Genomic DNA, 15,759 nt, shown 5'->3' on the forward strand with positions numbered 1-15,759 from the left:
CAAATCTGTGCTAACAGTACATTTCTGAACATCCCGTTGTACTGAAACCTAACCATGTGGCATTTTCCCAATTTCAGAACAAGACCAAAAGTTCAGTACAATGGATACGCCGGTCACGAGAACACAAACGGTCAAGCTTCATTTGAAAATCCCATGTACGATACAAACATGAAGCCGACCGAGGCGAAGGCTGTGAGGTTTGACACCACGCTCAATACAGTCTGCACAGTAGTATAGCCTTCATTGTTAGCTGTGGGCCGGCACCCTGCTGTGCCTCATGGGTAAACAGCAGACGGATGTGTATTTGTGTGCGTAAGACACCAACACTCCTTTACCACTGACTGCACTTTGCTACAGATGCCGACTTTTATCACAAGCTTACAACGGACGTATAAACTCAATTGAAAACGATGACTATTTTTTACAGAAAAAAATGAAAAAAATTGGGAAAAAAAACACATCAAAGAAAGAAGACTTGACGTTTTCGGCCAGAGCTGAGGCCAACGTTCTTTCTGGGATCCGTACCGTACGTGGCACTTAAAGGATGAAGGCTTTCGGCTTTTATCTCCAGTTTTTTTTTTGTATGTATTTCCCCCATCAAAGAAACTTCCTGGGCAAGATGAAGTGTCTTTGAACGCCACAAAGTTGTTGACACAATGTATTTTCTTCAGTGAAGACAAACCACAAATCGAGAAAGCAACTGGACTATTGTGGCTCAGCACACTTAAAGACCTCTCCACCGAGGTGGGGACAAAACGCTACAAGAAGCTATAAATGAGACTGCACCTCCGTGTTGCGGATGGAAACGTCAACCGCCGTGTTGAAAAAATACGAAAACTTTATCGCACAAATTTTGCACTAGTATGAAATGGATATGAAATCAGCGTATCGGAGGAAACGAACAAATCGAAAAAATATATACAGGGTTTTACTAACCATATGTATATAAACATAAACCCATATCCATAGAGAGCATGATGTCGTGCTACGGCTATCAAGAGAAAGACTGAATTTATTTTTTGAAATGAAGTTCTGTTTATGTTTACAACGTGGTAAAGACACAATTGAACATTTCGTTTTGTTACAATCAGGATTTTTTTTAAATGTCACATCGCACGCGTATGTTTGCGTTATTTCTGGCATGTCTGGTCTAGCAAACGTAACTGCTCGAACAAATGTCAACTTTAAGTTGGAAAACATAATGGCGTTCGCTCAACGTTTTGCTTTCATTACTTCTAAAATATACCTCGTGCAGAAGGACATGACGTCGATGGCGCAAATTTTGATTTCATTTCTCAGCCGCGTGTGGATGCCTATACAAGATTGATCTGAGCCCACAAGTTGATCCGCATCTCCCGCGTGTACGAGTCTGAACCAGACCGTCTCTACGTCCATGCCCACCATTTCCATCCGGGATCAAACTTAATCTCGAAGAAACACTGCCTTATTAGATTCACAAGCATGACTCGCCCATACGGTTCCCAGTGACCCATATCATGAGTACATTAACCTAGTTTTAGAGCGTAGGGCTGCGGAGGTGCATATTCACTGTGATTTAAATGTCATGAGCGTGCATGTGCTGAAACGGTATGTGCTCCCATTTTCCCATAACGTCAACTGCTGTTGCCTGTTTCTCCGAAGCTGTTACCATATGCACTTGCGCTCTACAGTACACATGGATGGCTTATAGCATAAAACGTGCACAATGACATCATTGTAGATTCGCTATGGGATATCATTTTCACGTCGATTGTATTTTCAATCACAAGAACGAGTGCGTTTGGTCGCGTCACGCTCTCAGATCGAATAGTTTTGTGTGCGTGTCGGATTATAGCAGATAATCCACATCTTGCCTTTTCTCAGGCTTGCTGCAATAACGTTTCTTTGTTTGGTTCGGTTTCGTACAGTTTCGTTTTCTCACAACTGTAAAGTAGTTTCGGGACTGTCGAGCTGTACAACCGCATTCGACCCGTCCATTGCGCTATTCGCCAATGTCATCCGATCATGTGCTGCTGACTTGAAGTAGGTGCAAAAGATGTTTTTGTACAGAAATATATTTTTTATGCAGAATTTGTAAAATTATTAAATATGCTGTACTTTTATGAGGTAAAATTGTAGGTAAAATTGTTCAAATAAATGTTTTTACTGTACAAAAATGTAAATTAATTGTTTATCTACCCATAAGTATATATATCTATGGTTTCAAATTTTCCAACAAATGTCAATATGTACGAGCTTTTATGAAATATTCGGCTCGTACGTGTTCTTTGACGTGAGAAAAATGATGACCCTAGACAACTGTACTGCAGATTGTTAAATGACAAATATTTTGAAAAGTATTATTTGAGATAAATATTAAACTTTTTCTAAAAGTACACTTTGTGTGTTTTAAGTTATTAGATTTTTTATTTTATTTTGGTGTGTATTTTTACTAGCATTTTTATTCAATCACTTTATAACCATACAACTAGTGATGTGAACATTTGCAATTTTGACGATTTATGATTCACTACATGTGATGCAGTTTACCACTCAATTTAAATATTTGTAACGATGTTCAAAAAAATCAAAATATATTTTTTATATTAATTTAGTCACAGTTTAAGTTGTCATTGTTACAGTGTAACTACACAAATAAGTTCTAACTAACATAAACTAACAAACAATTTCTAACTAACATAAACTATCAAATATGTATTTACTAATGTTAGGGTTGGTTTTAGGGTTAGTTGCTTGTAATTATGGACAATTTACTGTTATTATTAAAGTCCACGTGAACCGGAAGTAGCGATCGTTTTTACTTCCGTATTTTGCCGCATTTCCAAGTGAAAGGGAATTTCTAATGAGACAAACAGTGGGCGTGGCTTTCGTCTTACAGTCTCTGCGATTTGATTGGATGTATAAAAACAGCCGTTGCATTTTTAAATGGAACTGGCAGCAGACTGACAGTTGAAGTTAACTGATGCTCCGCCCAAGCCGTCTAACATACCTCATTTAAGATGGATAGTCATTACAGGAAGGAAGTGCATTTTCAGATTTTAACCGAAGATCATGAGGGCATGTGAATTTTAAAAAGAGAATGACCCACATGGATCAACTATTTACAATAAACGCTGCAATATTTCATTAAAAAAAAATAGGCATTGTAATTTTTTATTTCACTGGGACTTGAAATTGCGTACACTGTAGCAACAGTTACCATTTATTTTTAGATTTTAACAAATTTGAGTAACAGTTGTATCATTTTTTATTTTTATAATGCTGATTGTTCAGTAACTAATTATTTTTACTTCCCTTACCTATAATTTAGTGGCAATTACTTTAACAAAAAAGGTTTGTTAGAGAGGTACGTTAACATTAGATTAGCTTTATTTCTCGCTGACACCACTCTAAACCTTGTTACAAAGTTATTTTGTATTCACTTGAACTCATTTTGGAGCTTGGGAGAGAAATCTTTAAATCAGTGACACATAATTCAGTTTATCTTGCATAGTCCATGTTTGCCTTTCATGGCACCCATCCAATTTCTTGTGTTTAAAGTGTTGTGGAAGGGCAACAACTCTGACCTCATTAACTCCAAACACTCAATTAAACATAATGAGTACACATGCACACAACCTGCTATCATTCATGTGACTGAGTGAATCAACCAACCAGCAGCAAGACGAATGAATGAGTCGGGAAAGCCTTAAAGGGATACTTCACCCAAAAATGAAAATTCTGTCATCATTTACTCACCTTTGAGTTTTTCTCATTCTGTATAAATGCCCTATAAATGTTGGTTATATACTTATAACCAAACAGTTCTCAGACCCCATTGACTACCACAGTAGGAAAAATACAATGGTAGTCAAAAGTGCCCCAGAACTGTTTGCTGTCCTACACTCTTCAAAATATCTACAAAAAAAGATAAAGTAATTTTTCCTACTATGGGAGTCAATGGGGGGGCAAAATCTGTCTTGTTATAAGCATTCTTCCAAATATCTTTCTCTCTGTTGATCAGAACAAAGAAATGTATACAGATTTGGAACAACTCGAAGGTGAGTAAATGATGACAGAATTTTCATGTTTGGGTGAAGTACCCTGTAATAAAGTTCAATGTAGGGAAGGAAGGAGGCGGGAACCGGCGAACATTTAACAATCTTTAATCAAAATAAATAAACAGCAAATAACAGGCCGGCAGCCACCTCACGGTCGACTGCCGGCCACACGAACACATAAACAAACTTAACCTATTTCCGGGCCCGGTCCTCTCTCTCGATGGTCCTGTCGCTCGTCCTCTTATCCTCCCGAGCTCCCCCGTGAGGCATGCGGGGACCGGCGGTCACACAGCTGACACTCGTTGCCACTTACGCCGCCGGCCCCGCCTTACCCGCCCCACGGCTCTCGCCCTGCCTTCCTCGCTACATACCCCTTTAACACTTATGTTTTCAATGTGAAAAATGTGAAGTTTGCCAATGTGAAAAACAATCAGCTAACTAAAGAGCAGCATTTCTCCCCATAGGGAAGGTCAAACCATGTGGTGAAGGATTCTTCAGTTTACACTGCTTACACACCTGTTTGCCCGCAAATTTATTAGGTGTTTAAAAAACTGTGTACTGAATTATAAAAGTTCAATTAAAAGCATCATCATTTGAAGATTTTTGGTAAATATTTGAACAATCAATCATGAAAACATATTATAGGACACACAAAATCAACTCTCCGTAAATGGCCAAAACATGACCCCTTTAAAACCTGAATAATGCTGTGGATTCACCAGACCTGAGAACATTGTCCGAGCAGCAAAAACATCAATACTGTAGAAGGGTTTAAGAAATTGTACCTCTTTCATTTCAGAGGCTGTCTGTGTAGGGCAATTCACAGAATAAAGGTTTTGTGGACCTAATTAAAATACAAAACACTCAGAATGGCAACAAAATTCCCCAAACCTGCCCAAGGCAAAGCTTCTGCAAAATTTGTTGTTTGTGTGGTAATGCTGACAGTTACATGTGCTGATCTATTTAAACCCTGTCATATTTTGGCACACTGGCAATTTCATACAGTCTGACACTTTGCTTCGCCTCTCTGTCATTCACACTCTACAGCATGCAAAATTGAGCCACACGATTTATAATTAAAAATCTTTCCTAACCACTCAGTCAATAGCATTGATTTTGTGTGTCCTTGTTTTCTAAATATACACCAGGGAGCCTGTTGCTCAGATGTGAAAGTGCTTGATGACTCGTGTGGAACATATGATTGTAATGGTTTTTTACTTGGATTTGTAGCAAAACATTGATAATACCTGTACGTTTACAAGATGAAAAACGGAAAAAACTTTTTCTTTTGCGTTTTTGAAAAGTTTCACGTGCACATGACAGCGTTATCAAAACGATCTGCATTTACACGGATCTGGGACCGCCAGTGGATGGCGCTGTTGCGCTATAAAGAAACACTACGTGCCTGCGCACAAACACATACCTTGTTTTAAGGTAAAAGCGCTTTTAATTAGGGCTGTCAGCGTTAACGCGTTAACGCATGCGATTTTTTTTTTTTTCAAATTAACGCGTGAAAAATATTTAACGCAATTAACGCAGCATCCGTTTGTTTTGACATTTTTTGTCTAGCGTTACATTATGTAATCACGCTCTCTTATTCGTGTACAGGCTTTTAAACCACTTAAGCGCGATTTTAAACAGCTGCTTTGACGCGTTCAATGAAGATAGACAGCTTCTAAACTGTGGGACGTGGCAAAGCGCAACGCGAGGTCCAGTCTGGTGTAAACAGTCATGGGCTGAAGGCTGCGTCGGTGAATCTCTGTCAGACAGCGCATCCGTGTTAAGTTCTCTTTCGTGCTTGAATGGATAAAACCACACAAGATTATGTCAGAAAGCCTGTTTTGTCTAGCATTTTCTTAAGCAAGACTTCAAAGTGTAAAATAAAATCTTAAATGAATGCAACGAGTTGTGAAAATGGGAGTGCGGTGACGGTCAGATCTGCGTACTGAGACAGCTCTTAAAGGGGCCCGTTCTTAAACGTGCTGCTGTGACTCCTGTCACTAATGTTAATCAAAGAACAAAATAAAAGAAGAAATCAATGTGATTTTGTAGCTTTAATGAGAATTCTTCTGCATTTAATTTTAATTTAGCATTAAAGACTGTAAAGTGTTTGAGAACTTCCTTCAATTTCTGTATATTTCATGATAGCTCTCAATTATATTGTTGAATGGCTATAATTAATGTTAAAATAATCAATTTAATAGAGACATCAGTTACAGTACTAATATCAAAATGTTTTCTTTCATTCATAAAATGACGCTGTTAAAGAAATATGTTGTTTCTACATCAATTTGAAGATTAAATGTGAAATTATTAAATGTAAAAGTATATTTTAAAATATTATTGTTATGTGTGATTAATCACAGAAAATGTGTGATTAATCCGATTAATTTTTTTAATCGATTGACAGCACTAATTTTTTAATTATTTATCATATGCATGTCTAATAAGTATACTTGATTATTCATGAATATTGTGTCTAAAAATACGCTTTAAAGTACTTAAAAAAATGACTGCAACATATTCACAAAATATTTTTTAGTAAATACCCATTCATTTTGTACAGTGATATAACTTTATGAAAAATAACTAATGTATCATATAATAACTAAATGTATCTTTCACTTTTTTGTAAATATTTTATATATCTTTTCATGTGACAACACTGAAGAAATGACACTTTGCTACAATGTAAAGTAGTGAGTGTACAGCTTGTATAACAGTGTAAATTGCTGTCCCTCAAAATAACTCAACACACAGCCATTAATGTCTAAACCGCTGGCAACAAAAGTGAGTACACCCTAAGTGAAAATGTCCAAATTGGGCCCAATTAGCCATTTTCCCTCCCCGGTGTCATGTGATTTTTAGTGTTACAAGGTCTCAGGTGTGAATGGGAGCAGGTGTGTTAAATTTGGTGTTTATGCTCTCACTCTCTCATACTGGTCACTGGAAGTTCAACATGGCACCTCATGGCAAAGAACTCTCTGAGGATCTGAAAAAAAGAATTGTTGCTCTACATAAAGATGGCCTAGGCTATAAGAAGATTGCCAAGACCCTGAAACTGAGCTGCAGCACGGTGGCCAAGACCATACAGCGGTTTAACAGGACAGGTTCCACTCAGAACAGGCCTCGCATGGTCGACCAAAGAAGTTGAGTGCACGTGCTCAGCTCATATCCAGAGGTTGTCTTTGGGAAATAGACGTATGAGTGCTGCCAGCATGCTGTTGAAGGGTGGGGGTCAGCCTGTCAGTGCTCAGACCATACGCCGCACACTGCATCAAATTGGTCTGCATGGCTGTCGTCCCAGAAGAAGCCTCTTCTAAAGATGATGCACAGAAAGCCGCAAACAGTTTGCTGAAGACAAGCAGACTAAGGACATGGATTACTGGAACCATGTCCTGTGGTCTGATGAGACCAAGATAAACTTATTTGGTTCAGATGGTGTCAAGCGTGTGTGGCAACCAGGTGAGGAGTACAAAGACAGGTGTGTTGTGTGACAAGTGCTTGCGTTGAACATAATTGTTCCAATTGACAGTAAAAAATCATTGCTTTCTTGTACGTTGGCTACAGTGTATAGACCCCCTGGTCCCTACACTGATTTTCTGAAAGAGTTTGCGGACTTCCTATCGGACCTATTGGTTAACGTTGATAAAGTACTAATTGTCGGAGACTTTAATATCCACGTAGATAGTGCTAACGATGCATTAGCAGTGGCGTTTACAGAGCTATTACACTCTTTTGGAGTAACACAACACATCAATGGACCCACTCATCGATTTAATCATACACTAGACTTGATTATATCTCACGGAGCCGATCTAACCAATATAGATATTATACCTCAAAGCGACGATGTCACTGATCACTATCTTATAACATGTACACTGCGCACTGCAGAAATCAGCCGTTTAACTCGTTATCGACAGGGTAGAACAATTACCTCACTACTAAAGATAGTTTCGCAAAGAGCTTGCCAGATCTGACTCCTTTAATAACCATACCAATAAATATAGAATCGCTCGATGACATGACCAGCAAATTGGGCACTATTTTCTCTAATACATTAGAAGCTGTCGCACCTATGAAGTCAAAAAAGATTAATGAGAAAAACGCAGCACCATGGTACAATAGCACCACTCGCGCCCTTAAAAGAGAAACACGTAAACTGGAGCGCAAATGGAAACAAACCCAATTAGAGGTCTTTAAAATTGCGTGGAAAGAGAGTGCAAACTGTTATAAAAAGGCACTAAAAGCAGCAAAGGCTGAGCACCTCCGTAACCTCATAGAAACTAACAAAAACAATCCAAGGTTTTTATTTAGTACAGTTGCTAAACTAACAAATAAACAGACTTCACCTGACCTGGGTATTCCGCGCACCTTGGTAGCAATGATTTCATGAATTTTTTTACAGAGAAAATCGAAAACATACGAGACAAAATAGTAAAAACTCAACCTCCAAGTCTGTCCTATAAATTAGTACCAACCATCGCCCCAAAAGAAAGGCTACAGTGTTTTTCACCTATAAAACAGGAAGATTTAATTAAACTTATTGCAACATCTAAACCTACAACTTGCTTATTAGACCCCATACCAACTAAATTATTAAAAGAGTTATTACCCGTTGCAATTGAGCCCATTTATAACATTATCAACTCGTCAATTAATCTAGGCCATGTCCCAGGACCTTTAAACTGGCCGTCATTAAGCCTCTTATCAAGAAACCAAACTTAGACCCCAATGAACTAGGAAACTATAGACCGATTTCAAATCTCCCTTACCTGTCTAAAATACTAGAAAAAGTAGTGTCCACTCAGTTGTGCTCTTTCTTACAAAATAATGACATACACGAAAATTTCAGTCAGGCTTTAGACCGCATCATAGTACTGAAACTGCGCTCGTTAAAATTACAAACGACCTGCTTATAGCATCAGATAAAGGTAACATCTCACTCCTAGTCCTGCTCGACCTTAGTGCTGCGTTCGATACTGTAGACCATAAAATACTTCTAGATCGCTTACACAATTATACCGGTATTCAGGGACAGGCACTACAATGGTTCAGATCTTACTTATCAGACAGACATCAATTTGTCCATTTAAATGGGGAATCATCAAATCTAACGCAAGTAAATTATGGATTACCTCAGGGATCGGTTTTAGGACCCTTGCTATTCTCCATATACATGCTGCCCCTTGGAAACATTATTAGAAAACATGGAATTAGCTTCCACTGTTATGCAGATGATACTCAGCTATATATCTCATCAAGACCAGATGATTCCTTCCAACTATCCAAATTGGCAGAGTGCATCGACGATATAAAGCATTGGATGACTTGTAATTTCCTTCTTTTAAATTCTAATAAAACAGAAATATTACTTATCGGACCAAAGACACGTGAGCAGAATATTTCGGATTATAACCTGCAAATTGAAGGCTGCACTGTTACTCCAACAAATACAGTTAAAGACCTGGCGTTATATTAGACAGCAACCTGTCATTTAAAAATCACATCTCAAATGTCACAAAAACAGCCTTCTTCCACCTTAGAAATGTTGCCAAATTCGAAATATTTTATGTGTGGCTGATGCAGAGAAGCTTATTCATGCTTTGTGACCTCAAGACTTGACTACTGTAATGCACTACTTAGTGGTTGTCCTGCATAATCAATAAACAAATTACAGTTAGTTCAGAATGCAGCTGCCAGAGTTCTAACCAGGTCCAGAAAATACGATCACATAACCCCAATGTTATCAACCCTTCACTGGTTACCCATTAAGTATCGTATTGACTTTAAAGTTCTTTTAATTACTTATAAAGCCTTAAACGGTTTAGCCCCTACCTACATAACAGAGCTTCTACCACACTACAACCCATCACGCTCTCTAAGATCTCAAAACTCCAGACTTTTGATAACACCTAGAATAACTAAATCCACCAAAGGGGGTAGAGCTTTCTCATACGTAGCACCTAAACTCTGGAATAGCCTCCCCGATACTATTCGAGGGTCAGACACACTCTCCCAATTTAAATCTAGATTAAAGACACATCTTTTCAGCCAAGCATTCACTAATACATAGCTAATGAACAGCAGCTACGCTAATTATTCTCTTTCTGTTTCTGCCCTCGCCTCGGGATGCCCATCCCGAGGTAGGGAGAGATTCCGCCAGGCCCAGATGAACGTCATATGCCCATCCACAACTAGAGATTACGCCAGCTACATCGGAAAATCCCGTGCCATCCTCCTGCGAGAGCCTGCGGACTGACTGACCATCCAGCTCCATCCAAGGCAATTCCATCACCACCCAAGAAAAAGGCGACCATCTGGCCGGCCCAGCTCAGACAATTCCATCCCCAACCGAGAGCAAAGACGGACTACCTGTCACATAAATGCTAAATTTACAATACTTGGTATTTAATGCTAAACTTACATCACACGACAGCAGTTTGAAGTTATGGCTGCACTCAGTGACTTTGATTGGAGGTAGCTGGGTGGGTGTTGTGGGGAGTGGGGGGGCTTGTTGGTTGTGGTTCGGGGCGTTTCATTTGTTGGGACTGTGTGGGTCTGGTCTGGTTGGTCTTGTTTTGTGGTCGATGTCGGACAACAGAGGAATAAAGTTAATTATGCCATTACTACTTTTCCCTGGTTGTCCCTCTGTTGTCTGTTGTTGACCACGGAATGGGACCGGGTTGGACCTGCACGGTTTCGGCGGGTGGGGCTTCCTGGGTCGCGGCTCGTGGGCTCTCCCTGTTCTTCGTGGACGTTGCTCGGTGGCTTTGGTCGGGGTCACTGAGTGCAGCTATGACACGTCAGAGGAGATCTGGCCCTCCCGGCTGAGCCTGGTTTCTCCCGAGGTTTTTTTTTCTCCATTATTCACATTGGAGTTTGGGTTCCTCGCCACAGCAGAGCAGTGCAGTGTTGGCTTGCTCACCGGGAGACTGCATTTATTTATTTATTCATTTATTTATTAGATATTATTTATTATAATGATCTTGCTTGGTCTATAAACACCATGCACTGTGCTGTGTTTTACCTTTCTGTGTTTTTCTTATTTGCTCCTGTAAAGCTGCTTTGGAACAATGCACATTGTGAAAAGCGCTATATATAAATAAAATAAAATTGAATTGTCTTGCCTACAGTCAAGCATGGTGGTGGGAGTGTCATGGTCTGCATGAGTGCTGCCGGCACTGGGGAGCTACAGTTCATTTAGTGAACCATGAATGCCAACATGTACTGTGACATACTGAAGCAGAGCATGATTCCCTCCCTTCTGAGACTGGTTTCCAACATAACGACCCCAAAAGAAGCTTAGGGTAAAGGTGATGGACTGGCCAAGCATGTCTCCAGACCAATACCCTATTGAGCATCTGTGGGGCCTCAAACGGAAGGTGGAGGAGCGCAAGGTCTCTAACATCCACCAGCTCCGCGATGAGGAGTGGAAGAGGACTCCAGTGGCAACCTGTGAAGCTCTGGTGAACTCCATGCCCAAGAGTGTTAAGGCAGTGCTGGAAATTTATGGTGGCCACACAAAATATTGACACTTTGGGCCCAATTTGGACATTTTCCCTTAGGGGTGAACTCACTTTTGTTGCCAGCGGTTTAGACATTAATGGCTGTGTGTTGAGTTATTTTGAGGGGACAGCAAGTTTACACTGTTATACAAGCTGTACACTCACTACTTTACATTGTAGCAAAGTGTCATTTCTTCAGTGTTGTCACATGAAAAGTTATAATAAAACATTTACAAAAATGTGAGGGGTGTACTCACTTCTGTGAGATTCTGTATGTCACGCAGTACAAACATGGAAGTCGCCATTGTTGTTTGGGGAATACTCGTGTATGCCTACAGACTGAACGCGTAATACACATGTGTATGACGTCCTTGTTTTTGGAAAACGCCGCCTTCAGAGTTTAACACGGAAACGATAATGCCGTTATTTCCAAAAATGTGGATTTTTAGACCGGTTTTCAAAAGTTTGCATTTTCAGTCCCCCAAAACACCGTTATCATGGAAATGTTTTATGAAACGCATAAAACGTTTTCCGTTTTTAGTTGAAAATGGTCTCGTGTAAACGGCCTCCAATGGAAATGGAGAAGATTCATCGGGAGCATCCAGTCAGGGACATATTTCATATTTTTAAACCACAGATGCAGAAAATCTCACTATATGTTTGAAATTTTCATTTAGTTTGGAAGCTATTACGTGGATAAGATGGAAATCCTCTACATTTTCAACTGGAACTCGGCACCCCTTAAAATCGACTCGCTGGGCTTCAGTCCTTCAGTCCTCAGTCCTTGAATGATAATGACAGCACACGTCTACTTAATATTTCATTTCTTCAGCATACAGATGATTTCTTACGTTGTTTGTTCTGCAAACGTTCTGTGATTTGTGAGAATATTTCTGGTATGTGACTGGTACACAGATCTCTTATAGAATAATTTATTATTTTAGAATATTCCGAGAGGGACGTGCAGAGATTTCATATGTAACGTCTGCTTGCTGGAAACACATCTCAAGTTCACACAAGGTTGGTGTTCTTACAAAGCTGCAGGCATCTACTGTATGAGCATCATATCTTCAAAATAGTGTGCGAGGAAAGCAACAAAAGAGTCTTGGCATCAGGTGTAGAACGACTCTTCCAAACAAATCATCATTTCACTTGTCACTTCTGATAAATGAGGAGATATCTCCTAAAATAAGAGCAATCCTGGAGCTTTTTCTCTCAGTTAGTGAGAGGATGCGATGTACTCAACCCTCTCATGTCATGTTACTTCAGGTACATCAATCTGACTTCGAGCTGACCAGGATGGATGTGTATTTCCACGCTCGTGGTTCCCGAGTCCACCTGCGAGCCTCTGTCTGGGTTAAGTGGCTTTCAGAATTGAAAGAAATGCTTTCAGCAACGTACAATAGAAAAGCTTTATAACGCTGTTAGATGCACATGAGGCATTCAAAGATGAAATTATGGCGGCGATGGGACACTTAACTGTTCCTTCCTTGAACATAGCGTAGCTAGCAAATGACAATAGTCCATGCTATTTTGGGGATTTTCATTGGCTATATGTGGTATTCAGAAATACTTAAATGTGAGATCTTTACATCATCTTAAAGCTGAATGATTAAGCTAACTATTGATGTGTGGGTTGTTATGATAAGATAATATTTGGCAGAGATACAACCGTTTGAAAGTCTGAAATCTGAGGGTGCAAAAAAATCTAAATATTGAGAAAATCGCCTTTGAAGTTGTTGATCAGAGGCGCTGTAGCAGGCCACCCACTCACAAAAATAAAGTTTTTATAAACTTAGGGTATGAAATTAACAAAATATCTTCATGAAACATTATCTTTACTTAATATCCTAATGATTTTGGGCATAAAAGAAAATTCGATCATTTTGACCCATACAAATGGGTCTCATTCATGAAACACGAGCAGAACAAAATTTTGTGTAAATCGTTCGTAAGGTCATTCTAACATAAATTTTTTCATGAAAATGTTTGTATTTTCAAAATGTTAGTTGGTACGAAAGAAATGTACACCTGCTCCATACCACGTGTAAATAGTGCTTAAAACCGCATGTGACATTCTGTATTCTTTTAGACAAAACTGATGTATCGTAATGATATGAGTTCTTTTGCCCTGTCTTTTATCATTTTTTACCTTATAACGGAGAGCTTGGTACTGTCTTTTTTTACACAGCCGTCCAATCACAGTGAAGAAGAGGTGGGACAAGCACTACATTGAGCAACCATCATACACAACAATGGAGAAGTTAATATTAATGGTTACTTCATTTTCATATCAAGTAATATTCTTCAAAATAAGATGCTAGTAACAAGTAGGCTAACTGTTGCGGTTATTCTAAATCACAGCAACCAACGCATCTCCGGAATAATGCGCAGTGCCCCCAAAGCGTTCTCAGGCGCCACCAGCTGGTCGTTTTCAGAAGAGCACCAGGTATTAATATTATTTTAGCTGGATAAAAACGCTTTGGTGGACACAGGTTACGTGATTAATTTATCGGTAAGTATATAGCTTATTAGTCTCCAGTGTTGGGAGTAATGCGTTACAAAACTGTGGAACTTTGTATTTTGTATTGTAACGCGGCATGATTTCAGCCTCTGAGCTCGAGGTCCGAGGCTATTGGCCCCGCCCGGTTCGCTGTAAGCCCTAGCGCCAGTGGTCACGGTTTTCCCGCACAATTGGGCTATTTTTAAAATGCAGTTGCAGGAAAAATTATGGAGCCGCGGGTTTTTGGGATACTTTCATAATGTACTGCGGCCGCCGAAATGTTTATTTATATTCTAAGGATAAATGTTAATTGATGATATTCTTAATGTGTATTCATATTCAGTTGAATACCTGGCAACTAAAGGACTGGACCCATTCTCAAAAGTGTGGGGAATGAGCGTCTGACAGGCTTACTCACCCTCTAGTTGTTCCAAACCTGTATATATTTCTTTGTTCGGTTGAACACAAAGATATTTGGTAGAATGTTAGCAACTGAAAATTCTTTGGCATCACTGACTACCATAGCAGAACAAATTATAATGGTAGTCAAAGGTGACCCAGAATTGTTTACTTTCCTAAATCTCCTGAAACATTTTTTGAGTTCAACAGAACAAAAAATATATACAATACCTAGGAAACCATTCAGATATGTAAATATAGCAATATTTTTACAAATATTTTTGTATTTTCTAACTAAAATACTTTTTGCCAATCAACCTCCTTATTAGACTGCATGGATGGGCAGTGTTTCAAATACAGCCATTTGAAATACAAAATATTATTATTTTGTAATAGTATTTTGTATTTAAATGCATTTAATCTTAGTATTTTTTTGTATTTATTTTTGTATAGCCTAGTTAATTCAAGAAATCAGCAGTCTAATAAAGAGGTTGATTGGCAAAAAGTATTTTGTATTTTAAAAATACAAAGACATTTTGTCATTTTAGAATGCTAAATTCTACTTCTGTGGTTATTTTGGTGAAAGTAACTCAAAAGTAATACAGGAGTCATGTAACGTATTACAATTCTGAGACAGTAATATTGTACGGTAAGGGATACTTAACAAGTAATCTGTAATGTATTACAGTTTGGAAGTAACTTGCACAACACTGTTACTCTCTTATGCATTTATGCAATATAATGTAGCCAAACCAGAGAATGAAGTCCAGAGGATTCCAGCATTCTTACATACGTAATTTGCGTTGCTGTAATTCATAGGCAGGGATTATGCTAATTGTGAACGAGCGTGCATGCGCGCCCTGTTTAAGAATGATTGGAATTCACATTTTACTATCAAATCTGATGTTTACAAAGTATTTGTGAATCCGGAGGAATGTTTTCGGGAAGGTCTGTTTTACGCGCAAATTACTTGGAATTTATTCATATATTTACGAATGTTTCACGAATGAGGCCCATTGTATTTGCTACTTAAGACTGGTTTTGTGATCCAGGGTCACAAATATGATAAATGCCATGTCATCGCCTTCCGCCATTCTTCACAATTTAGTGTATTTATCAGGTAGGCCTATAGACAAAACTAGGCAGGTAGAACATGGGTAGAATAAATTCCATGACTGCATCATGACAAATGCATTATTATATATATATATCATATATAGATTTTTCAGCACAGTCTCACAGGAATTCATGACATATAGTTGTGAAATTTAATCTATTGATTTGTGTTCATGGACACACATTTCCC

The 15,759-nt window shown here is 38.9% G+C and overlaps 1 protein-coding gene across 2 annotated transcripts in view; it reads left to right on the forward strand.

Moving 5' to 3' along the window:
* Positions 1-2,345, forward strand: part of csmd1a (CUB and Sushi multiple domains 1a) — a 480,783-nt gene extending 478,438 nt beyond the window's left edge. For both annotated transcript variants that reach the window (XM_057341293.1, XM_057341294.1), the window contains one exon: positions 78-2,345. In XM_057341293.1, the coding sequence (XP_057197276.1) occupies positions 78-237 (160 nt within the window). In that variant the 3' untranslated portion in view covers positions 238-2,345. The remainder of the gene's footprint in view (positions 1-77) is intronic.
* Positions 2,346-15,759: the final 13,414 nt, after the last annotated feature.

This window comes from Triplophysa rosa, linkage group LG9, assembly GCF_024868665.1.
Source record: "Triplophysa rosa linkage group LG9, Trosa_1v2, whole genome shotgun sequence".
Lineage (NCBI taxonomy): Eukaryota > Metazoa > Chordata > Actinopteri > Cypriniformes > Nemacheilidae > Triplophysa > Triplophysa rosa.